We start from the raw sequence: 24,904 nt of genomic DNA, 5'->3' as shown, positions 1-24,904 counted from the left end.
AGATAGGAAAGGCTGTCCCCTGGATAAACGACTTCAGAGACGGCCATCGAGACGGTGCAGTCTTCAAGAGAAGCGACTGGGTAGAAAAATAAAATAAATGAAAAGCAAACATTAATTTTAAGCTCTATTGGAGGGCTTTTATGTGATCCTCATTGCGATTTGAGAATTAGCTAGCAACCGTACCACATTGGCCAGAATAGTCCTTCTCAGTATAGCCAGAGGCCAACTCGTGTAATTGTTTAAAAGTTAAAATGATATAGTTCATTTTATTCTTACCATCTTTAACAATATATCTTGGAAATCCAAACGAACGTCGATATTTTTAATAAGCCGAGGTAACGCGTACACGTGCGGAAGCTTATGATGGCGCGTTTCCTATATACATTTTACTTTTCTCCATTTCACACTCTACTTTCTCACTTTCTTTTCGGTATATTTTATTGCTCCTCACAATCTCAAACCTTTCCCTTTGTTTCTCTTGCTTTACCTTTATTTATTTTATTTGTTTGCTTTTATTGTGAACAAGGATCTTATACTTTACGCAGATATTCACTCCATTTAAACAATTTCCCCTTCCTGGCGTTTACGTGTCTTTTTCGACGTCGCATTTGTGTTTTTGTTTTCTTGCTTACACTTTAAAATTTCCAATGTGTCTACATTTCCGCAAAGCACTCGGGGAGGGCCAAGCGCTGCAATTTACGGAGAGAGGTCGGAGAATGACGAAGGGCTGAAACTACGTCCCTACTTCGTTTCACCTTAAGTCCAGACGCAGCCGACACTACGTGATGATGGGGCTAATCAGACAGCGTCAAAAACGCACCGTCATGGTGTTCGTGTTTCTCTACGTGCTATGTAATCGATGGACCAATCGTGCACGGAAAACGCCTAGTGACCTGTGCTTTTTGCGCATATTGATCGGCCTGCGCTCTGACACCGAAAAAAGGTCTGCACTCTGACACCGAGCATGACGTTTTACTCTAAGTCGCACCCCAGGCTGTGTTTCTTCAGATGTAATCTTATAAACGTGTTTTCAGCCGCGTAATTTGTCGAGCTGCCTCCTTACCCATGGGCAATATACAAAACAGCAGCGACCTTAGCGGTTCAGGTGCACTCTGGGAGCAGGAGACTGTCAAAGGGTAGTTTAGGTGGGTGTCGGCAACGTTACTAAAACACCCAGTTGGGGACTCACTTTTGAAACCTAGACCGCTGGCGTCCGCCGAGACCAAACTAAATACGATGACAGCGCCACCCTTTGGCGACGAGTCAAAACATGAAAGTTGCTTTATATAGCTACAGCGAGATGGCCCTGCAAGATGGCGCCACCAGCCCTCGCGCGACTCGACCTGAACCAATACGTGCAGCCGTGCAGTTCCAGGAATGGCCGCTGCGGGAGAAATGGCGGCGTTGCGATCGCCATTAGTTCGATTCTCGAATACGGATGGAACCACTTTTTTCAAAGCAGGCTCCTATGGCAGTTTCCGTTGGGTGTCGATTTCGCCGTGTTGTGCAGCTGTAGTGTGTTATCGCCTCCGCACCGCCATTGGTTACGTCGTCGTAGACTGCTCCCCACTTCCGCGCGATGCAGTAAGTACTCTTTTCTTCTCGTTGTTGCATATCAGACAGAGCGAATAACGAAACAATTACGATATTGCTGGCACGGGGAGCGGACGAAAACGTCGCAACGGCGAAGCCAAAGTGAACGCAGATCGACGTATACGCCGAACACCGTGCCAGCTCAATGCATACATTTGTTTGCAACCTCGAGAACAACCACACTTTAAGGAAAAATGAACGAAAAAGGTAGCAACGGCACATTTTCCACCCTTCTACTGACACGCCCCTAAGCGGACACGAGAAGAAGGGAGGAACGAGACGTTTCTCTCCTTCTCCGGGCAGACGGGAGAAAGTTTTCGCCCTCCCGACTCATCTTCTTTCGGTTTCGCTTTTCGAGCACGTCGCACGCGTTGTTCAATAAAAGTTGTTGAGTTAATTGATTGAGCTTCAGCGGCAGCGCAGGCCGCCTGTAATTCCGTCTTCTAGTCCGAACGTGCCGAGCATTTCGGTTGCATTTACGTTTTTATTACTAATTTTATCAAACGAGCAAACGAAGCCGCTAGAAACAGCGAAGTTCTGAAGGAGTGCCAGCAGCGCAACGTGAACTGGGCTGATGGCCGCCTCCGGATTCCGGAACACACGCGGTACCTTGCGGAACACGCGAAACGATGGGTTCACTGTGGATGTGTCGACGTGCACGACGTAATGGAAATCGCGGAAACTGCGTCCAAGACAGGCAGGTTTTGCTGCCGGGTGCCTGGATGCCTCTGTGCTGAGTTCGGTTCTGTTTTCCGATGCCGAGTGCCGACCGGCAGTCAACGTGGTTCTGTATTTCTGTGTGTCAGCAACATAGCAGCAGCATCACGATGGCAGTGTTGTGCGTTGTGAACAGAATACTGGAATTATCGCCGATGTGACTGCGTGTTCGCGTATCAGTGGTGTATCAACAGGATGAGCTGTCGGTAGGGTGTCCTAACGTCCCGTTTTGGCTAGGACAGTCCCGTTTTTCAGGTCCGCTTTAGCCGTCCCGACTTTTTCTCCCAATAAAAAATCATGTCCCGTTTTCGCAGGAGTGCATAGTTTTAAAATTGGCACCAAGCGAGTTGAAGCAAACCGAAACTATACCTACTCATTAGAAGTATATTTTACAAAAACAACCGTAGGTATATACTTCAAAATATTTCAGCAGAGAGTGATATTTAGAAGTGTTCTTGCCCACAAACACTTTTTCTCTCGCGAAGACGCGTGTGTAGAAATATTTTATTGAGTTACTGGATATAGCACGCATGTAGCACCTCGGTTGGCAACGCTAGACTATTTTTCGACAATGGCAATTATCCCTCCTCTTTAGACTTCCCCTTCCCCCCTCCCCCCGCTGGAATGTTCCGTTTTCTACCTTGAGGAATATGGTCACCCTAGCTGTCGCGGGCATTGATGCCGCTGGTCGGGCCGTGATCGGAGAAGGCGGGGTTTCGCAGGTTTACATTCCGCTTTACATTAATGAGTCTAAGACCACATGAGGGATTAGGTTCGATCGATCGACGTGCGGATAGTCATGTTGGAACGCTGGTCTGAACCGTAGCTCCTTCGTACAGTGGCCAATGTGACTGTTGGTTGTCTCCTCCCCGAGAGCGATTGCTCTCTGGGGAAGGGACTGAACGAGAGTATGAAGATATGACGGAAAGTACGTATATTTACAGTTTAGAATTTTAGCATAAACAAATGGTAGGTAAATTTTTTTAAAAAAAGGTATTCTTTCTCTTTTTGTTTAAATATACTACAGTTCCTGAAGAGACTGCCCTCCAAGTGGCAGGCTGAAATGAGCACTATACTTCGTTTCAGCTTCGGTCCGAGCGCGGCCGATGTTATCAGCCGAAGGGCCAATCAAACAGCGCAAAAAGCGCAGCGTCATGGCGTCATGGCGTGCTCTCTGCACTTGATAGGACTAGCCGGCGGAGGAGCGCGCAGAGAGAGACGGCGAATACCGGCTAGTCCTATCAACTGCAGAGAGCACGCCATGACGTTGTGCCTCTTTCGCTGTTTGATTGGCCCCTCGGCTCATAACATCGGCCGCGCTCGGACCGAAGCTGAAACGAAGTATAGAAGGTTTCGAGCTCGCCAGGACCTAGCTCCGTACACCTTATACCTGACGCAAGTCGCGGCATTCAAGCTGATTAAAAAGCGATTTCTCTGCCCGTGGCGCATCATTTCCAGCTGAGTGAATATCCGCTCTACAGAGATCAATTTAAGATGACGAGTGCAGCCCCACACGAACAGGACAAATAGAAAAACAAAACACTATAGCATAAATACTGGTTACGACGTGCCGTGCGGGGAAAGAAGCGCATGGTAGAAACCGCATTGGAGCGGCTAGATTCATTGGCTTTTAAATAAATACGGCATGAGCGTTTACTTTTTATTTACTAAGAGATTCATCCCCTGAGCCGTTCAAAATACTCTCACATGTATCACATTGCTGGAAATAAATCAACATGCTGGGAATATTTTTTATTGCTTAGGCGGTCACAGAGAAATTCCGTGCGTTCAGAACGACCATGTATAAAAGGCGGAAACGCAGAGCTCGGAAATAGTGGTCGGGTTCGTGTGCTGTTGTATTGGTGTTTGTGTGTGCCGTGTCTGTGTATGCGCTCAATGTCGCGTATTCAGCTGATGCTTGTAGTATGCGTGATGGTCCTAAAGGACCGTTCACAATCTTGCGACCTCTTACAAGTGGGTTCCTTAAAACCTCTTACAACGAGAGGACACACTGGCGCCATCTGTTGGTTAGCAGTGTAAACCTGGCGGTGCGGCATGTTTTCTGTTTCTCTCGCGCATTATCATTTCTTTCTTGGCTCGAAAAACTTTTGTCAACGTTATAAACGAGCCTTTCTTATAGGTATTCCGCACATTTGGCCTCGGACATCCCGCGAAACCTTCGCTCTTGTGAAATGCAGCTCCAGGCAGAGATGGTTGTTGCGAAGCCCCTGGCGAGCTTCGCGTTTGCGTCAAGCGGACCCACCACTGCCTTGTCGCGCGCCATGTGGAAAAGAAACCTGGCTGGAGCTCTCGTTCGAGTGTTCAGGCTTTGTCCAGGAATGGGCAGTCGAGGTGGTGGTAGTAGCAACCGGGGACACGAGGTGGATGTGCGAGGCCGGGAGTTTCGTTCACTGTGGGGATGTGAAGGGCGGTGCGCTGATGAGCTTGCTTGAGGAGCGTGTTTCCCACGTCACCAATGTAAAAATGTCATGTAGGCTCTTACGAATATATAGTTTATGAAAATTATATAATATGCCTTAAATTTAAATCCGGACGAATTCCGTGTCCGCTCCGGCCTCTTTCTCTTTTCCCTCGCTCTTCGGCGGAACCCTGTCGGAGGAAGCTGCGATTTTCATTACGCCGCGCAGCCGAGGCTCTTCGAATGGCGTTGGGTATCCCCGGTGCGTGCGCGACAGAGACTCCTCGGGCCAGGAGTCCGACTTGCGTGCTGCGTCGTGGAAATAAGCAAACCCCCCCAGGCTATTCCGATTGCTCGGCGAGAAAGCAGACACCCTGGATTTACGAGAGTGTATGGTCACACGGTGTTCTCCGTTCTCTTCGAGGCAAAAGCCGGTCGGTCGGAATCGCAATGGGCCTCTCCACAGCGCTGGCCATTGTCCTGTCGCTCTTCTTCACGGCGGTCACCGGCGTGCTGCTCTGGCTGCTCAAGCGACGTCGCCAGCAGAGCCTTTTCCTCAGGCACGGCATTCCCGGGCCGCCGCCCCACATCATCTGGGGGAACTGGCAGCAACTGAAGGAACACAGGCTTCAGGTAAATCCTCGCACTTTGTCTCGAACCGAATGGTAGAGGCGTTGTCTTTGTTGTCTTCGTTTGCAATTCCCGCTAAATCAATCACGCAAAAAAAAAAAGTGGCTAAGAATTAAGGCGCATTGAATGTGCATGATTGGTAAAGTCGTTGATACGGAGCGCATCAAGACAATGAGTGTCGCTCGTTTAATTCCATCAGATTGTAGCAGATGCTGCGGTAGGACTTGGGAGTGCAACGCCGTATAGGTGAGAAATTTGGACGGTGCGGTAAAGGCCCTCAGAGATCTTTAACGCGCATCGTGCGGTAATACCACTCTCGTCCAGGTCGAAACAGGTACAGGGGCATGAATTACAGCCAGGATCCCTATAGACGTTTTCTCTTTCCTCTCGTTTTCAGTCACGTGATTTTCCTGTCTGGTATGCGGGACGAAAATATTATAAAACATTTCAACCTGAAATATGCGCGAAATTATAGGTGAGACAAAAAATGAACGTGTGACAGTCAGGCATTTTTTGTAAACACCTTTTAGCGGGGTGGAGAGATCAAAACGATGTTTTACCGCATACCATGAAGTGACGATATTCAAGATGGCTGCACCCTTGTTGAAAAGGTGTATAGGTTCTGCGGCGTCAGCTCCACGTGCTAAGAGCTGCCCTGCGTTATAAGACACACGACCACCGATCCCCCATGAGGCGGAAGATCTTTCTGATTGCCGAAGAGCTGCGCTTGTAATGTCGAATAAACGCCTCGGTTAATTCTTTGCCAAATTTGAAGGCGCGGTTAACAAATTTGATCGACTTCGTTGCGATGGCTTCGTGTGGCTACTGATTGATGAGTAAACACGGAATTCATTGTCATTTCTTCTTATTGCACCACTGTGCACCGTTGTCGATGAGGCTTGCGCAAAAATCGTTTCTTTATTTCGAGTATTAATTTCTGTAGTATTATTCCGAGTCTTTCGTGAAAAGTCCCAGGTATTCTTCTTGTGGGAACAGAATTTAAGACGAGGGAACTATATAGATTGAGGCAAAGAACAAAGAGCGCGCTGGCGAAAATACAAGAATCAAAGAAAGAATAAAAACACTAAGGGACAAGGACAGACAGCGCAGTTCTTTCAGCTAGCGACAAACATTTACTGATGTCTCCTTTAATACGTACAATCTCCCTCCCAACTTTCTAAACTAAAAAAGAAGATACATAAAAAAAAATATATATATATGCACTCGGAAAAAAGGAAAAAATATCCAAATAAACAAGAAGAAAAAGAGAAAGGTAATAAGAAAGAAAAACACCATGCGGTGATGTTTTTTGTAGGCGGTGATGGATACATTGCTCAGACAGGGTGCTGCCTGAACACCCGTCTACAAGAGCACGTCCTCGAGGTTTCTCGAGCTTCAAGCGACTCTTTTCATCCAATTGTTGAGCATAATGGGGTATTCACACGAGGGAGATTCTCGGGGATTTCTCCCCTTCGTGCGCATCACAAGACGAAAACACCGTGTTTTCGTCTTGTGATTCGTGTGCCATGGAGAGATGCCATGGAGAGAAAAACGGGCGTGTGCCATGGAGAGATGCCCGGATTTCTCCCTCGTGTGAATACCCCTTAAACACCTGTGGACGAACTGTCAAGCTCGGTTCCAGGACACCAGATTAATTGGAAGACACAAGAACAACCTCGGCCGACACATTTTTGAAACATACAGTCTAGCCGGTGACGAACACAACATAGCTGCTCCTTCTCTTGGGTAGTCCAGATGAGATTAACTACTTGAAGCCAGAGCTGAATTAGTCAAAGGGCTCATCTATCTTCATTTGTAAATGATACTTTTACAGCGGAACTGCCAAGGGCTAGTTTTCCCAGGATCGTGTCCACCAGCGAAGCCTTGATCACACCGAACTCTGGACAGCTACCGCCATCCATGAGTGACGGCGCCAACCAGACAACTGGTTGCCGCCGTCGCTCATAGATGGCGGCAACCTTTCTTCAAAGGCAGAGCCGTATATGGGGAGAGTTTGGTCAGTCTATGATCTCGCCGCTGTAAGGCTCTCCTCCCAAGTGAGCCAATCAGCACGCGGCGTAGAGCGAGAGGCATGAGCGCATGCGCGTGAACTCCCGGCTGCTCCCACCTGAGTGGGGAGGGCCGCCATCTTCGATCATTCTTCCGGCGGAATGCGTGGTATCGGCATCTAAATCTCGATTATTGCCTTTTATATCGCTGGCTCTGGCAAGAAAATGACATTCTGTTATTCCTCGGTGGGTTAAAAAGCTAATAAATTAATATTTTTCGGCGTATCGACACAAACTTTTATTCAGGCGAAAAAGAAGTCGGCCCGTAGCAGACGACGCGTAGCCTCAGCAGTGCTCCTCTCCGATCAGTCTCCGACAGCGTTGCTAAAAAATGGCGGTCGTCTCCTCTCTGCTCCCTTCTTTCTCTCTCGCTCCTTTGGCGCTTTCCTCCCTTTCATTTACTTTTCTCCTCTCCGGCGCCTTCGTCGCCACACCCACTGGCCAAACTCTCCCAATATAGACCTTTTCACCCTTCGCCGAATGGGCGCTGCCATCTTGGTATCACGTGATGCGGCCGCCATTAGGTTGCTTCAACTTGTTGCTCCGCTCTACCGTCCACGCCTTGGCGGATGCGTTGAATTCGTGTTTCTCGTCGCGTTTCACCGCGTCTCTTGCCTTACTCCGTAAAGTGTCGTCCGATACTTGTACTTACCATGCAATTGCATTACATCATTGTGCGCGCAACTTCTGCAGTTAATTTTGTAACACGTTTTGAATATTTTTTTACGGTCGGCGTGCGAGATACGTGTGAAAAGGCTTTATAGGATCAGAAATCGGCGTTAGCACTTGCGCACATTGAATACATATATGACTTGAAGAGAGCCTCGGTGGTTCAAATACCAATAACTTACGAGAACTGAGGTTTTGTTACTAATAAGGGCGGAACATTTGCAATAAAAGCCCAATGTTATTATATGGATGTGTGCGCATTGGTGTCAAGGGAGGAAACAAAAACACTCAGCGTAATTAGCCACGTGCTTTTCCTGAAAGCATGGTATTTTGTAGTATACAACAGCTCGTAAACAGTTTCTTTTGATTACACTAGGGAACTTGCGGACAAGACGCGGGAACAAACGCTTAGTTTGAATTATTTTTTTGTGCTATAAATAATGGTACCTTAGCATTAGGTAACTTGTTTGTTCGAAATATCACACCTATATCTGTTTTACGTTCTTAATCGCGTGTGATATAAGCATTCGCTTTATCGGTTTATTTATGAATTCCACGGAATAGTATATCGTGCTTGGTCCCATGTCCATAGTCTTTCAGTTGCTTAAGTCAGTTTTAATATAACCATGTAGTCTCAATTAATTTATTTCAACACTAATATTTGGACTCCCCGCGTAAGAAACTGTCACAGACAACTTGATAGTGCCTATGATTCACAAACTGTGACGCCGAAAAGAATCCTTCTGCATGAAAATCACCTGAGTGCAGCCGGTTGTCGACGGCAAATAGGGAGTTACTTTCAGTAGCTGACGACGTCAAAATGTGCACAGCGCATTGTTTGAAATCAGTGAACAGCTTTCTACACAGGTCTGGCGTTCGACTTCAGCCAAACGTATCGGTGATCATTTCTTTTGCGCTTTTCTATTCATTCGGCGAATTTTATGGAAGATGAATATCAGGCTTTATTTGAAGTCTGGCCATTCACTTATCTCACCATTCTCATACCTTGAGAACGTCGTAAGCAAATGTCCATATAAGAAATAGGTTATTTCATAAGGCCAAATTTGTGTCCTCGAGTACGGCCGTGGACAATGGTACATCTCCCTGTGCATCAGCGAAGTTATTTCATCGCCGAACCTGGCCGAAGTTAACGATGGACGGAATCAGACGCATATATAGTGTTCCTAAAAAAAGATCGCAATTTAGGCTCGAAACCACTTCGTGGTTTGCCAAGTGGCTCAATACTATTGTTTTATTCGCTGTGTGCTACAAAGAAGAAATTTATATCGCAAAATTAATCGAAAGTGGCATGAAACAGCATCACAATCCCGTGCACGTTGAAACCGAAACTGACCAATTTGAAGCAACCTAATGGCGGCGAGTGCGCCAGCGCCCTCTACCCGCTGGTCAGGCAACTACTGAAATGAAAAGGTCTATACGGCTCTGTTCAGAGGTAGAGTTCTTGTATAGGCTCCCTACGGGAGCCAGTGTTACGGGTTTGATTCCACGTGCCGCGTGCCGCCCTCGCCGCTATTCGCCGAGATCCGATTACCTGAGGAGCCGTATCAAGTGTCGTGCAGCAAAGTAGACGCTGCACGCGCCCCGGCGTACGTTCCCCGGCTTTTGAGCGCGCCGCGCGCCTGGAACGCGCGGCGCTGCTATTCGACGAGTTCAGTCACGTGAGGTGTTGTATCCACATGCCATGCATAAACGCGCAACTCTGGCTCCCGTAGGGAGACTATACAGGAACTTTATTCAGAGGAAGAAGAGCGGGAAGGGAACGAGCGGCGATGTGCGCAGTAGCGCGAATGGTTTCGTAACCGCCGCGAAGCCGCTGTCGCATAAAGTTCCACAGCGTGGAGCACTTCAGTTTCCCTTGCGAAAGAAGAGCATACCGCTCGCCTGGTAAGCCACCACCGAGAAGAGAAGCTACAGCTCCGCTGCTCTCCCTTCTTCACCAGATTGGAAAGGCTGAAAGTTTTCCTTTCTTATTTTCATTTTCTTTTTCTTCTAGTTTATTCGGCGATTTTTGTATTTTTCCGGATGTACAGGGTGTCACAAAAGAAAATTTACACGGTCTTTTTTACCGCAAAAATAAACTAGGCATCGCCGAACGCTCATTCTCCGCCCAAAGGTAGAGCTAGAGGTCACAACCAGATGCCAAAGTTTCAGCCCCATCCGATAAGTTAATCAAAAGTTATTAGTGATTTTCTGAAAATCTCAATGGGAAAATGAAGCCCATTTTCGCCCGTTTTCGGTTTCTGGTGCCATAGAGCCCCTTGTGTTTGAAAATTCCGTCGGCCGCCATTTTCCCATTGAAATTTTCAGAAAATCACTTATAACTTTTGATTAAGTTATCGGATCGGGCTGAAACTGTGGCATCTGGTTGTGACATATAGCACTGCCTTTGGGCGGAGAATGAGCGTTCGGCGATGCCTAGTTTATTTTTGCGGTAAAAAAGACCGTGTAAATTTTCTTTTGTGACACCCTATATATATATTTTTTCATGCAACTTCTTCCTTAGTTTAAAAAGTAGGGAGGAAGATAGTACGAATTGAAAGAGACATCAGTAAATGCGTTTTGCTGGTTGAGAGAACTGTGCTGTCTGTCCTTGTCCCTAAGTGGTTTTATTCTTTCTTTGATTCTTATAGATTGAGGGTTATTCTACGTTTCGGGCTAAGTTGGTGAACCGCTAGAAAAGGGCGAAATTGTTTAATTAGATTAATAATTAACCAAAAAGCTTCAATTATATATTAAATGTTTATTTTTGGCGGGGGGGAAGCAAATGTAGCTGAAGAATGGATGGTCCTAATTTAATATGTGTCTCGCGGCGGAGATATTGCTCTAATTAATTTGTCTTTGTTTGGATTAAACTTTAATTTGTGGGATACGTGTCATATTAATTGACTTAACAAAAAAAAAGCTTTCTGAGAGTTAAATGGCCCTTTAATGTTGGAATATCAGAATGCAAGGATGCCTGGACAATAATAAAACAGAAAACACGTGGACATAGTTTCGTGTTTGTTCTATTTTATTTGTGTCCCGAACTCACAATAAGACTGAATGGATCGTGGCGCTTCACGATATATCAAGCGTCCGACTCGGCGATGTGTACACATTGCGACCGCCGCACATTGGACTTCTTCCAGGGTTGTATATGTCCATGCGTAGTGGTAGCAGAGGCGGCTGTCCGCCATTTTTCGTCACCCTTCCGAGGCTGCTCTGGCAGTCAGCGACAGTATGGATGCGCGAAATGTTTGCTTTGCCTTCGCTTGCACAGGCGCAACATCTGGGTAACGTTTTCTTAAAAGGCCATGAGAACCGCTTCCCCACTTTCTGTTACATGGTACTGAACAATTGTGAAAAAGGCCCATTCCCCACGCCCGTGTGAACACAACAATACTGTCTTGATTTTTTTTTCAGAAAAGTACACATTTTGTTCTCCGCTTTCCGCTTATCGACTTGCTGACAAAACCATTTCCTCAATCTTCCCCTTTGGTTGGCCCAAAAATAATCATCCGTTGATTTTTTAGTTTTAGAGGCGACATTTTTTAGAGGCGTAGCATGTACATCCAGAGGCGATGGTACTCAGGAACTACGGCCGGTAACGTGGCTGGGTCAGTCGAATGGCAGGGTCAAACTGCTTAGTGTATTCACTGGGCGCCATATTTGAGGGCGCTGTTTAGAGCGCATGCTCAGAACAAGCTCCCATTAATAGGCTGTGAAGATCAGCAATCTTGATGGTGGGGAATGCACGTTGCAAGGAAACTGTGGAAGCTCGCCATCAGCACGCGCTCAGCAGTCGCGCACACAGCTATGGCCGCCAGTGAATACTCCCTATACGTGATACAGACGAGTCTGCATACAGATTCGAACGCGAGTTACCGCGATATCTGTGCTTCGAATACCGCATGGCAATGAGCTCAAGAAAAAAAGCATGGCGCGCGGCATTCGAAACACGGATATTCTGGTGACTCGTCTTTGCAGATTGTCTTTAGTATGATGGTATGAGTAGTGTGACCCCGGCTTAAAGGTTCTGCTACACTCCGACATAGATCGTAGCAAACGCGGCGTAGCGCAGTGGACACCGATACTGATTGGTCGCAGTATTATCAAAATAAATTTCAGCATATTCACAATGACCATCGAAAAGTTTGGGATACAATAAACGTTTTAACAAAGCAAAAACGCTGTAGTGTCACGGAACTGATAATCGATAATGTAAGTGTAGCAGGGAAAAAGCTCGCAGACGCAATGAATTTGCATTTTATCAATATCGGCACGTGCGTGGCTAAAAATGTAAAGAATGATGACTGTATACGATTAAGGAATCAGCAAAATTGGAAAATGGTTGTTCCAGCGACTTATCAAGAATTTTACAAAATAATAAATAGTTCAGATAACAATGAGTTGAAGGTGTGGATAAAATAAAGCTTTACCAATTAATGGCTCCGCTTGCATAATAAGTCCCGTATTATCCAATATAATAAATAAGATGCTAGAGACTGGTGAGTTCTCTGATGAGCTAAAAGTTGCAAAAGTAATCCCTGTGCATAAGAGCAGAAGAGAAACTTAAGTTATTAATTATATGCCGATATCTTCTCTCTCTGTTTTCCCAAAGATGTTTGAGCGCGTCATCAATCAAAGGTTGAATATTTTGCTTTTTTAACATTTCAGACTATTTCTCAATTCCAGTATGGATTCCAGAAAAACAAATCTGCCGAATCAGCTCTGATTGAAATAAAAGATAATATAGTCGAGAATATTAAGGGAAAACTGGTCACTCTAGGCTTATCCCTTCCTTGCATACTTCAAAGGCGTCCATGCAGATCATAAATTTTTGCGTTTTCGCAACTATTGGTATTGAGTTGACACCACAGATATTGTTTTCTTAGCGTTAAGAAATATAGTTTACTAATTACAGAGCATCCACTACAGTGGACAGCATGCACTGGGGGCACAAGATCCCTTTCGTCTTATGACCACAACTTAGGCTTTTTTTTTTTTTCAACCCGACGTCCTTTTCTTGGTGGTGGAGCCGCGGGACCTGTGTCGCGATCCTCTTCATCACTGTCATCACTTTGGCTTGCATCTTCCCAGAAATCATTACACCTGCCTTGATCATCATCTATGGCATAATCGATGGCATCATCCTCGCTCTCTAAAAGAGCATCATCACTTCCTGATGGCAGTCCATCTTCAAGTAGGACACTGATTCCTGAGTCAGATAGTGAAATATCCTATAAAGCGTCGATGTCTGCTTCTCTCAAACGTGATTTGGTAGCAGATCATTTGTCTCTAAAACAAAAAATAACAAAATATAGTATTTTTGGGAATATGTAGATCTATGGCGGCATTATTCATTACAACAAAAAATGGAACCCTTCCAGTATATTTACACCAAATGCAATTTGTGCCTAGCTCATGTCGCCGTAATGCTGCTGTTAATGGTGTCCACCAGAGTGGACAAGCCACAAATAGATCACTTACTGAACAATGAAGACTTATTGGAGACTCATATTTATAAAGTTTACATCTCAAGACTTACTCGAAAGCATGAAAACGTTTAACAGAGGAGTACTAAATTTTTGCAACAGTTTACGACGCTTTTGCAAGGATGCTCGCCCTTTACCTGAAAATTGTGGAAGCTGCCATCTTCGATGCTGAATATGTCAACACCAGTAAAATTGTGGCGCCATCTATGAGCGAAAATCGAAAACGCACGTGTAAACTGAAGTGGACACCATGCGCACGGGTATTATGTCAGCTGGCCAGTTATTTAAAAAATAGTTAACTTTGTCCACTGTAGTGGCCACTATGCAACAAAGGGTTACTTTAGACCTAAAAAAAGCTTTCGACACCGTACAACATGATATCCTACTTAAAAATTTTGAAATGTACGGAGCACGTGGAGTGGCCTTAAAATTAATTGAAATATATCTGACGAATTGGTACCAATACGTATGCGTAAATGATACAATATCTAGTAAAATGAATATACGTTCCGGTGTTCCTCAGGGCTCTATTATGGGGCCGACGCTACTTCTAGTGTAAAGAGATGGCATAACGGATATACCAGGCTGCCCCGAGATGACAGTGTATGCAGTTTACACAAATGTATTTTTTTTTCTGGTTTAACGAAAAATGGTGTAGAAACATTAGCCAATGAATCTCTTAAAAAAACTATCCAAATAGTTTCAAATAAATAGTTTAAGCTACAATGCCAATAAAACTAAAACAGAGATGACAGCATTGTAAACATCACATTTGAAGGCACGGTACTGAAGCAGGTGGTTGAACAAAAATGTCTAGGTGTTTGGTTCACTGAGGACCTTCCTTGGAATACGCTCGTCAACGAACTAAAAGCCGACTCGTTCCAAGTTCCTGGCATTATTTATAAAACTCAGAATCTAATCCTTGCCTTGCTTAAACTAACGTTATATTACTCCTGATTTTATTATAGGATCAGTTACGGCACCATGGTGTGGGGTACAGCAACAGCTACAAACTGCAATAAACTAATCATTTTGCAAAAAATACTACGAATATGTGAAAATGATAAAGACGTCATGAAGGATTTTAAGAACGCAGCCACTCATTATTCAGTATAATATTTTCTAGGCAAATCAAATTTATTTTTTCGAACTCTTGCAATGGATACATACAACTAGACTCCACTCGTCGCCCATTAACAGTTCTAATCCATACTTATTACGGACGCCAAAGCGAAAAACGCCATACGTATGAGAAAACTATGGTCGACAAGCATCACATTTTCAGATTACTAAAATGCTTAATAGAACAGATATAAACATAAACTTTGATTAGCCGTTTGGTAGTTTCAAACATTTTTGCAGAAATATGCTAGTGGCGAGTGATGTGACATTTTCTTTGGTATAAAAACCTTTTTTTTAGGGGCAAAGCTCCTTAGGGTCTAGCCTTCTCCGTCAGGCGTCCGTGCTCACATTGATTGTCATCCCATCTGTCTTCTTAAAGAAAAAAAAATGTTGGCGCAGTCGACAGGAGACTAACCTGTGCGGGGAGACCCCAATGGATTTCTAGTCCATCGCCTTAACCACTCGGCCACGACTGCATATAGGGGGCTCTGAGACGTGGTAGTAACTCAAGAGCTGGGGATGTTGTCGAAACGCAACCCGGAACTCAGCACTACCTATGAGCTATAAAAAAAATCAGCACCATCAGCACTACCTATAACCAAAATCAATATCATCAGCACCACCAGAGCTCTGCCCCAATCAACATCATTCACCACGTGGAGATGAGGTCATTTTTTAGGTGTAGCTTTGTTTGACTTTTTCACTACAGTATTTATGAATTTGCATAGCAGTATCTGTCTGACCTGTTGCAAATTATGTCGTTTGCGCATCAACAAAGTGTCCAGATGCATTTTATCTTCAAATAAATGTTTGAACTGTTTTGCATACGTTGCATTTCGTGTTTATTCTTGACACCATCATTTATGCTCTTTGTTCATAGCGTGTTTTATTTCGTTACATCGGTCATTTTGTTGGTTTGGATGAAACTTTTGTTGCTCCTATGTTGGACTGTATGACAGGGGGAAAGGGGGGGGGGGGGCAGAGGCTGTGTCAGGCATTGTGCCTTTATCTCTGCCTCCTCTGGGGAAACAAATCTGTGAAACAAATAAAAAACTTATCGTAGCACTGCCCAGGCACTTCACGACCGCGTTATTTCTCATTTCGTTCGTCAGTTGACGAAGAGAACTAAGGAGGAAGAAGTTGAAAAACACTTTCACGGACCTTTTAACGTCACGCCCTAATTCCAAATAATAGACCTTCATACGAGTCTATCGCTAGCTCAAAAGCAGATAGGCGAAAAAAATTATTAAGTAATTACTGGCATTCGAGTCATGTTTTCTTACAGTCGAGTGTTTTTTCCCCGAAAAAGTAGATCTAGTATAGAACACCCGCCGATAGATCTAGTATAGACCATCATCGCTACGACCCAACGTAGGATCGTAGCGATGCCCTCGCCACGATCCGATAGATTGAATCAAGCAGCATCCCATTATCACGAAGCTCGACGTCTTTGTGAGTTTGGTGTCGCCGTTTAAACCAATCACGTGCAAAAAAAGAAAAAAAAAAACGGAGGATCACGCCGCAGTCACTTGGCGTGATCATTGGTCTAGTCTGCGATTTCAAACGCACAGAGACAACAAGCTTCGTGTCGAGGGACCTTTGACGCTGCCCAATTGACTAGTGTGAATGTGTTTGACTGTTTTCTTTGTAGACGGCTTAATGTTTTCAGAATCATTCCCTTTGATATGCACGGAACGAAGTCTATTTAGGTGTTTCCGTGATTTAACAGAACGTACAAAACACAAGTAGATGAGTCTGGCGGACGGTCGGTTTTCTTGCCGTCTTGTCGGATATTTAGCGAGTTTAGGTCGCGCCTACTGTAGGGGGACATAACATCGGTTGACCACGTGACCATACCGGACTAAAGCGTGTGACCATCGCGCCTAGTCTTCCGGATGACAATTTTGTTACGTATGGCCAAAAGTGTTTTTGCGGACGTTATTTATTCTCCCACTCACGGTTCATCGTTCCCTCAAGGTGTTCGAGAACTGGATACAAAAGTACGGCAAGGTGTTCGGCTACTACCAGGGAGAGATACCCTTCATCGTGCTCACGGACGTTGACATGATAAGAGACTGTTTCATCAAGGAAACAAACACGTTCCACGACAGACCGACCCTCGTTCTCAACGTGGAGCCGTACATCAGCAGCCTGTTGGGTGTCGAAGGTATGTCCGTCTTGAGCATTATCGTGTCAAGTGGCAATACATGCGTTTCCATAACTCTTCAACTCTCAAGCTTTTACGCACTGATATTCGGAAATGCCGGTATAAAACCGACATTTAAAAAAAAAGTCCCACAATTCCTCCGACAAAAGGATGATTAACACACGCATCACAACACGTTTTCAGCGCGAGGAACAGCACTGATGCAGAGCTAACATGAGCGTAATTTCAGTGATCGGCGCTCCATAAGCGCTGGGCACTAACATAGCGAAAAGTAAGCGCGGCATCAGCCAGATGAGCGCCATTTCCGGTACTGACTCTTATCGCCATGTAGTGCTGTTGTGTACAGTCGGGAGCAAAAGTTTGCGGGGCACGGGAGCGCGTGCCGAAATGCATCGCCGCGCCGTCCGACGGCGCGCCGCCGCATTAAGGAGACACGGTTTGCGCACGCGCGACCTTCGTGCTCGCAATCATGTCTCTTTCGCTCGTTTCTTTTCGACGCGCTCCTGATAACAGGAGTCAGCGCCAGGGGCGTGCGTTAGCGCTTCGCTGGCTGTCTACTGCGCGTCTGCTTCAGCCGTCTCAGCCACCGCGCTTTGTCACGGAGCTCGCGCGTGTGTGTGTGTGTGGGGGGGGGGGGGGGGGGGGGGGGGGGAAGGGGGGGGTAGCCAGGCGCCTTGTCACCCAGCGTGGCTGCTGAGGCAGCTGAAGAGGACGCGGGGCATGACAGCCAGCGAAACGGCAACTTGCGCCCTTGGCGCCGACTCCGGTAATCAGGAGTGAGTCGGACAGAAACGAGCGAAAGAGACATGACTGCCAGCACGAAGGGCGCGCATGCGCAAAGCGCAGCTTTTTAATGCGGTGGCGCGCCGTTGCACGGCGCGGCGATGCATTTCGGCACGCGCTCCCGTGCCCCGCAAACTTTTGCTCCCGACTGTACATGTGTGAATAGGCCTAGCCACTATAAATAAGTATGTTTCAGATTAAGTGGACGTTTCAGCCATTTTAGTGATTGACTTCATTGTTGCTAGTTATCCCAAGATTTATCTGAAATCGCAGAATACGGATTCCCGTCGTCCATAAGCATTAAGAAAGTCAACGCCAAACGATATAGCTCGTTCTTGACACCGTATCCAGAGCTCAGGAAGTCACATTTTCGAATCAAAACGATCGACAAAGGTGGCCGATTTGTACTGAGCACCGAAATGGCGGTGCGGACAAGAAAATCGGCGGATGAAGTGCCGCTTTTCTAAGCGCAACCTATTTAGCGGCTCCAACGCAGCTCATGTATGGTCTATCTTCCAGCCTGCCATCATTTATATTGACCTTTCCATAAAAACGACTTCTACGCGCTGCAGGCTCTGCTGGGCTGTGGAGCACCTTCTCAGCATGCGCTATAGCTGTGCTGTGCGGTATATTAGAGGCTGCTAATGCGTCCACAGATCAAGGACTCAGCTTTTTTAGTGGATGTGATAAGCGGTGGAAAGGGCTATAGTGCCTTTTTTTTAAGTCAGTGACTCCACGGACAGGATGGCACTCGAAATGTGACGCCCTTGATGCCTGGAAATATGGGTTCCATGAGGTTACACTAAGACCAAATCATGCGTACCAGATTTGAGCAGATCACCTCAAACTCGAGTCATTTTAGTTTCCTGGCTGAACTGGAGTCAAAGTGGCGCCAGCTGCGATAGGTTGGCGATAGATTGGCTGCGATAGGACCTAACGTGAAACGGAGCATAGAAAAGCAAAACATTTTGAGGACGCCTAAGCACTTCTTATGAGTTGTGAATGCGAAAGACTCGGCGCCGAGAGGAGCAAAAGTGGCCACAGCGCCGGCAGGGAGTGCGGCGGTGGGCCCCGCAGACCGCCCTGGCTCGCTGGTGACTGCTGCGCCGCTGGGTGAGGCAGCGGCAGGAGTGCGAAGCTCGGCGTGGCGCCGGGAGTGCGTGACGACGCATCTGCGTTGCTGTAATTTTCTTTCCGTTTTACTTCTGAGGCGCATCCGCTGTGACCTCGAGCGGCCTCGCCGGCTTCCGTGACGAAGCATCTGATATGACGTGTCGCGGCCAACGGGACTTTAGGTGTCGTTTCGCTCGGCCAATGGGGAAGTGAGAATTTAAGTCTCGTTTTTCGCGGTTACAGATGCCACCGGCTTCGCTCCGTGGAACCCCCCCCCCCCCCCCCCAGCTCATGCTTTCGCATTAAAAATACGTTCCACTGATCAAAATGTATTCTGCTTAAAGCGCCTTTATTTATTCTATGAAACCCGACATTTCCTCGATCTCATTGAGGAGAATGTCATGTTCAGTCGTGCTGCAGGGCGTAATAGAGGAGAGAGGGTGGAGAAGTTTCCTCCCCTTCCTTTTACTTCTCTTTTCTGCCCCATAAGTGTAGTTCCCTATCCTCGTAATTCGAGCGAACCGAAAGAAAATCACTCGTATCGTTTTTTCTCAACAGGCGCAGAGTGGAAGAAAACGAGGCGCGTTCTCAACCCGATTTTCACGGCGGCCAAGATTAAGATGATGTCCCAAATTATGGCCGGGTGCTCCGAAGAAATGCTGGGGATCGTTGGCAGAAAATTTGACGGAGGAGAAGCGGTGGACATGCTACAGATTGCTCAAGGACTTTCGCTGGATGTCATCTCCAAGTGCGCCCTAGCTTGGAAGGTAGGTTGTGAACATCACACACATTATGATCGGCCACCTGGAGAACCGCCGTGACGTAATTTCATCGGTTGCTCCGGCCGTCGATGCGCGTGTGCGTAGTCTAAACACGAGGACACACTTCAGATCCGTAACGGGCCTTGGAAGTCATGAAAAAAAAAGGTATGTCTTCCTTTAACCGCGCGACAAAGATCTGTCTGGTTTGGACCTTCTTTACGGGGAACTGTGGTAGGGTGTGTTAACTCACCGAAGCTTATACACAGGAAGCAAAAACGCGGCGCCAGCTTTTTTTGCCACGTCGCTGGCGCCAGCACGTCCAGTGCTTGTAACTACACTTGCCGCATGCTCCTCGAGGTTTTGGTAATTTATGAAAAACTGTCTAAACATCCACGCAGCTTCCTAGCTTCACGTTGTCTAAAAATCCATGCACACCAACGTTTACGGGGAATGTGTATAGGGCTAGGTATTCGTAAAACAAAGTTTAACGTAGAACCAGTAACCGAAGTAAAACAAGTTGAAAGCGCTGGCATGGAAACCAGCGCACCCTCAAGACAAGCACTCTAGAGATTTCGTGCGTAAACTCGCCCGAACCTCCGTTTAACAAGTTCAAAGCAATTTGTTCGCTAAATGTAGCGGGAAAGTATAATGGATAAAGAATTCCGATGTCACCATATGACATCGCTGTCACCATATGACAACAGCACGCGGTATTTCGGCGCCAATTTAGTGGACTTAAGCTCTTTTTAGTTTAGCGGACGGTGTTGACGTGACCGTTCGTGGTCGTTCAGTGACAACATAAATTGGCGTCGTGACGTTACGTCCCGCGACACTGTGACTTTACGTGACACCATGGCATGGCGTCGTGATGTCACGGCATGTGATACCTTTACTTTGCATCATGTATCGCACTGATATCAAGTTACGTAACATGATACAATCACATGACTTTCTCGTCAACTTGTGATGCCACTTTACACCACGTTAGAGCAACACCCCCTATACTTCGTTCCAACTTCAAGTCCGGACAGAGCAAACACTTCTAGGTGATAGGACCAACCAAACAGTGTCAATAGTGCAAGTTACTAAGCTTTCCCTTTATACGCTTGGCTTAACGATGATACAACGCGTTCGGAAACATGACAAACACAATGTTGCGGTTCTTTTGACGCTGAATGACTGGTCCCATCAGCTCGTGGCATCGGGCTGTGTCCGGACTGAAGGGGGAACGAAGTAGCGATCTTAGACGTTACAACAATCCAGCTCAGCTCAAAACATGCTGGACTTTCGGTGTCCCAACTTTATGAATCTGGTTAAGATGCGAAAATGTCTTTTTTTAAGTAGAAGATGGGCCCCAACCCAATTCTGGCAAAAACAACCGCCCCGTTGCTTCATTCTTAACTCGTTTGGTTTTCCTCGGCAGGTGAACTGCCAGACCAACACCACGGATCCACTCCTGAGGGCTATGCACAGCGTTGTTGATGATGCAGAAAATACGCTCATCCAGTACGCGATCGCGCTCCCTATTCTTCGCAAGATTGCCGAATGGATCTATCCTTACGCGAGTTATTACAAGATAACGACTAAGATACTGGACAACGTACGCGAGGTCATTGAGTACCGGCGAAGCGGAAAGGGCTCCAGGACTACGGACATGCTCCAGTTGATGCTCGACGCCCAAGCTGGCAAGGAGGCCAAGGCGACAACTTCAAGCAAAGGAGACATGCTAATAGAAGACCGCCACCTTCTGTCGAACAGCTTCCTCTTTCTAGCAGCTGGTTTTGATACGACGGCTCTGACTCTAGCCTTCGGCGCCTTCTTACTTGCCAAATACCCGGAAGAACAGGAGCGCGTTTTCAACGAAATAGTCAGCGTTTTTTCAGAGCCTGACATGGAGCTCACATATGATGGAATTCAGAAGCTGAAGCGGCTGGACATGTTGATCGCCGAGACCATGCGCCTCTACCCTCCCGTGGTATTGTTTGTCAGTCGATGCTGCAGGCAAGATACGACCATTATGGGACAGTTTATTCCTGCAGGAGTCAACGTCCTGGTGCCCACGTGGCACGTCCACCATGACCCTAACCTGTGGCCGGACCCTTACAGGTTTGACCCCGAGAGGTTCGCGAACGGTCGGAATACGCACCACCCCGCGGCTTACTTGCCCTTCGGGCTGGGACCCAGAGGGTGTATCGGGAAAAGGTTCGCTTTACTGGAAATCAAGATGGCCATGTGTAAGATTATTAGAAAGTACACATTTATACCATGCGACGGTACTCCGGAGGATGTGGAGTTAGTTGTAAATAACATAATGATTAATCCTAAAGGAGGGCTTAAGGTCAGATTACAACGACGCTAGGGTGGGGAAGGTCGCAAAGAAAGTTTCTAAGTACACATGCGTACACAGACGCACAACTGGGTACATGCTCTAAGTGTTTTACTCATTGGACTCGGTCTACCCCCTCACATATAAACGTGCGCGGATACAAACAACTCTTAACGGGCGGAAAATAACGGAAAACCAAAACGCTTGGGCCGAGATCTTTTTTTAGAAACTTTGTGGGCAAGTACAAAGAACTAAATGTTTAGCGTTTCACTTCCAGTTTGAATCCGCTTTACAATCAATATTCTGCAGTTTATTAACGACCATCATAGGGCCCATGTAATCTGGTAATTTTTAATCGGGATCCATTGAGCAATTGTAAAAATCAGATTATTTTATTTATAAAATAAAGCGAAGCAAATTGATTAAAACGGACGCTCTGTATACCTCGACTTGTCTATAATTTTATAGGTATTCGCGATTATTCTGACAGGATGACGCTCCAGTCAAGCACAAGCGAGGGAACCTTGACCTGGCAATTATTTGTTTTAATGCCAACTCACCTAGAGTATTGAGCAACCTCCAAATAAATTGCCGAATATTCTTTCTTGACAACGCATATTTTCTGGCGGCACCATTATCAGACGGAAATTTGTGGACATCAGTTTTTAAAATATGCATCTTATATATGCTAACCACAATTCTGAGACCCGTTTGCATATAACTTCATATTGCCGCTGGATCATCCCCAATGTTGCTCTAACCGCGTAAACTTAATTGGGATTTTTAGTGCAAATTGCGGCACCAGTTTATTAGTAATTGTGAAAATACTATGCTAATACTTTCCTTGCTGATGGAATGTTAACGTACACGTCTATTTTCTTTTTGCCCTCACTTTTTTTTTTTTTTGCTGATGTAGATTTTTTTTTAATTTTATTCACTTTTCACGTAACTGAGAGATATTAAAAGAACCGAAAGGTACTCATTAAAAAACATTGAAATAAAAAAAATTAAATCGCATAGCGGGGCACGTTATTTGTTGTAATTTCTCCGCGAAATAAAAAAAATCACAATATTCACACCGTTACGCAATTTAGGTGAAGTCACAGCTCGCTCTATGCCTCGCCTACAGATTAGTTGCCCCGCCCATTACTACTGGATTAGCTTGGCTGTTCGACCAAACACGCTCTGAAGCCTAGTGTCTCACCTTCGCGACACCAGGTGCGCCTAGTCTGGCGTCTGACACCGCCAGCTACTTGTACGAGCAGACGCGCGGCAGCCCACGGCCTGGCCTACTATTTCACCACCGGCTATCGTCGTCTGCAATGCCCGTTAGACACGGACATGAAACATGTGCCTCAGCGTCCGTTTTTGCCTTCATCCGTTTGCTGTTCCGACCCGTCTAAACAATTTCTACAACGCTCGCAAGACTCGTCCATGAAAGCGACGTTCTAGCATTCCATCACGCATGAGCCACGGTTCAATACTAGCGTATATCGGCGTCTGTCAATGTGCGGTAAAAAGTGACCGAGAGGACTGAAAAAAAAGCGACAAAATAAATATGCAGTCATTTCAGCTTTTTTCGTTCTTGTTATTTGTTTCTCGTGGCATCCGTGAGCAAGGTAAGTGAGGGTCATGACGCACATATAAAACGTGACCTAAAAAATGAAGGACGTTTGCAATTCTCTGTAATGCCGAATAACAGCGCAGCTCTTGAGGAGAAGGAGGGGCGGGTACAGAGAGGAGGGAATACCCCCTCTTCCCACTTTGTACCCTCCTCTCCTGCTCTCCTCCCATTTAGTGAAAATATTTTCGCTAAATTTTCCGCTAAATTGAACGAAATCTTCGTCGCTAAACTCAACGGAGAAACTAAACCCGCTAAAGGTAGCGGGAAAAGTTTTTTGTTTAATTTAGGGAAAACATTTACCGCTAAATTTAGCGGAAATATTTTCCCGCTAAATTTAGCAAAACAATTTGCCCCTAAATTTCCACAAAAAAAAATTGTCGCTAAATTTTGCGGGTAAACGTCCCATAATACAACGCGCGGTAACGCCGACGCCGCTCGACCCGGAAACAGGCGCCTGAGAGCTCACTCTAAACTATTTGCTTTAGCAGGCCATGTGCACTGCAAAACCTGAGTGCTTCTTGCCTTTCGAAGCAAAATGACGGGAACATACCTGGATCAACTTGATGCCAGCCGAACGCCCGATTGCTTTCAGCCAAATAGCTAACACATTCTTACCTGTGTAGGTATCTTCTCGGTATTGAACCAATGGTTGAAATCACGACGGTAGCACAACGCACAGAGCAGCGGTGCCGCTTTTACGGAGGATGAGGGGAGGAGAAGAAGAAGACAAGGAGGAGAAGGGGATGAGCGGGTACGGAGGAGGAGGAGGGGCATACCCTCCTCTCCGTACCCTCTTCTCCTCCTCCTTAAGAGCTGCGCTCTAATTCGGGGTCACACAGAGTTATAAACGTCTTCCGTTTTTATATGGTTCCTTGGGCTTAACACTTTTCGGTGTCGGTTTTTCGTTACAGTTGGTTGTTACATCCGATCGTGACTGCCAAAGGTTAAAGAATGCTATGAAAATTGGCTGATAAGACACATTCCATGTGAATAAAAAATCCGGTTCAAGCTCGCTGCGCTTTACGGGAGATGGTGCCACGAGTTACAACTATTGCTATTTCGTTCGTCTGCGAACACGTTAACCGTCGGTGCTTGTAAAGTTTTTTGGCGGCATTGCTTACAGAAAGAGAGCTACGCATTGACAGGTCGCATACTAAAATGTACAACCTAAATGCGCATTGGGTGACAGTTTCAGTTTTCTACGGGCTGACACCAAATTTTCCTGCTCGTTTTACAGTGCTGATATTCACTAAAGGCACCATATTTATATTTAGTACACTTCTAAAAAAAGCTGTCAAAGGAGTTCGGCCCTTAATCTATACTATCCTCGTTAATAGACCCTTTCCGAAATTCAGTGCCATCTGGTGGCTGAAATGGCGGTTTAACTTTTGCCATACGAATGGCGGCAATGAACCC

At 46.1% G+C, this 24,904-nt stretch overlaps 1 protein-coding gene across 1 annotated transcript; it reads left to right on the top strand.

Annotated features, from left to right (window-relative positions):
- Positions 1-5,171: 5,171 nt before the first annotated feature.
- Positions 5,172-22,469, top strand: LOC8042352 (cytochrome P450 3A5-like). The gene is made up of 4 exons (XM_040206154.2): positions 5,172-5,362; positions 16,692-16,881; positions 19,336-19,544; positions 20,962-22,469. Exons 1-4 carry the CDS (start codon positions 5,180-5,182, stop codon positions 21,895-21,897), a joined length of 1,518 nt encoding a protein of 505 aa, XP_040062088.1. The 5' UTR covers positions 5,172-5,179; the 3' UTR covers positions 21,898-22,469.
- Positions 22,470-24,904: the final 2,435 nt, after the last annotated feature.

Source organism: Ixodes scapularis, unplaced genomic scaffold (assembly GCF_016920785.2).
Source record: "Ixodes scapularis isolate PalLabHiFi unplaced genomic scaffold, ASM1692078v2 PGA_scaffold3__209_contigs__length_174095766, whole genome shotgun sequence".
NCBI lineage: Eukaryota > Metazoa > Arthropoda > Arachnida > Ixodida > Ixodidae > Ixodes > Ixodes scapularis.
Note: the sequence above shows the minus strand (reverse complement) of the source record. Positions and strands in the feature narration are given on the sequence as shown.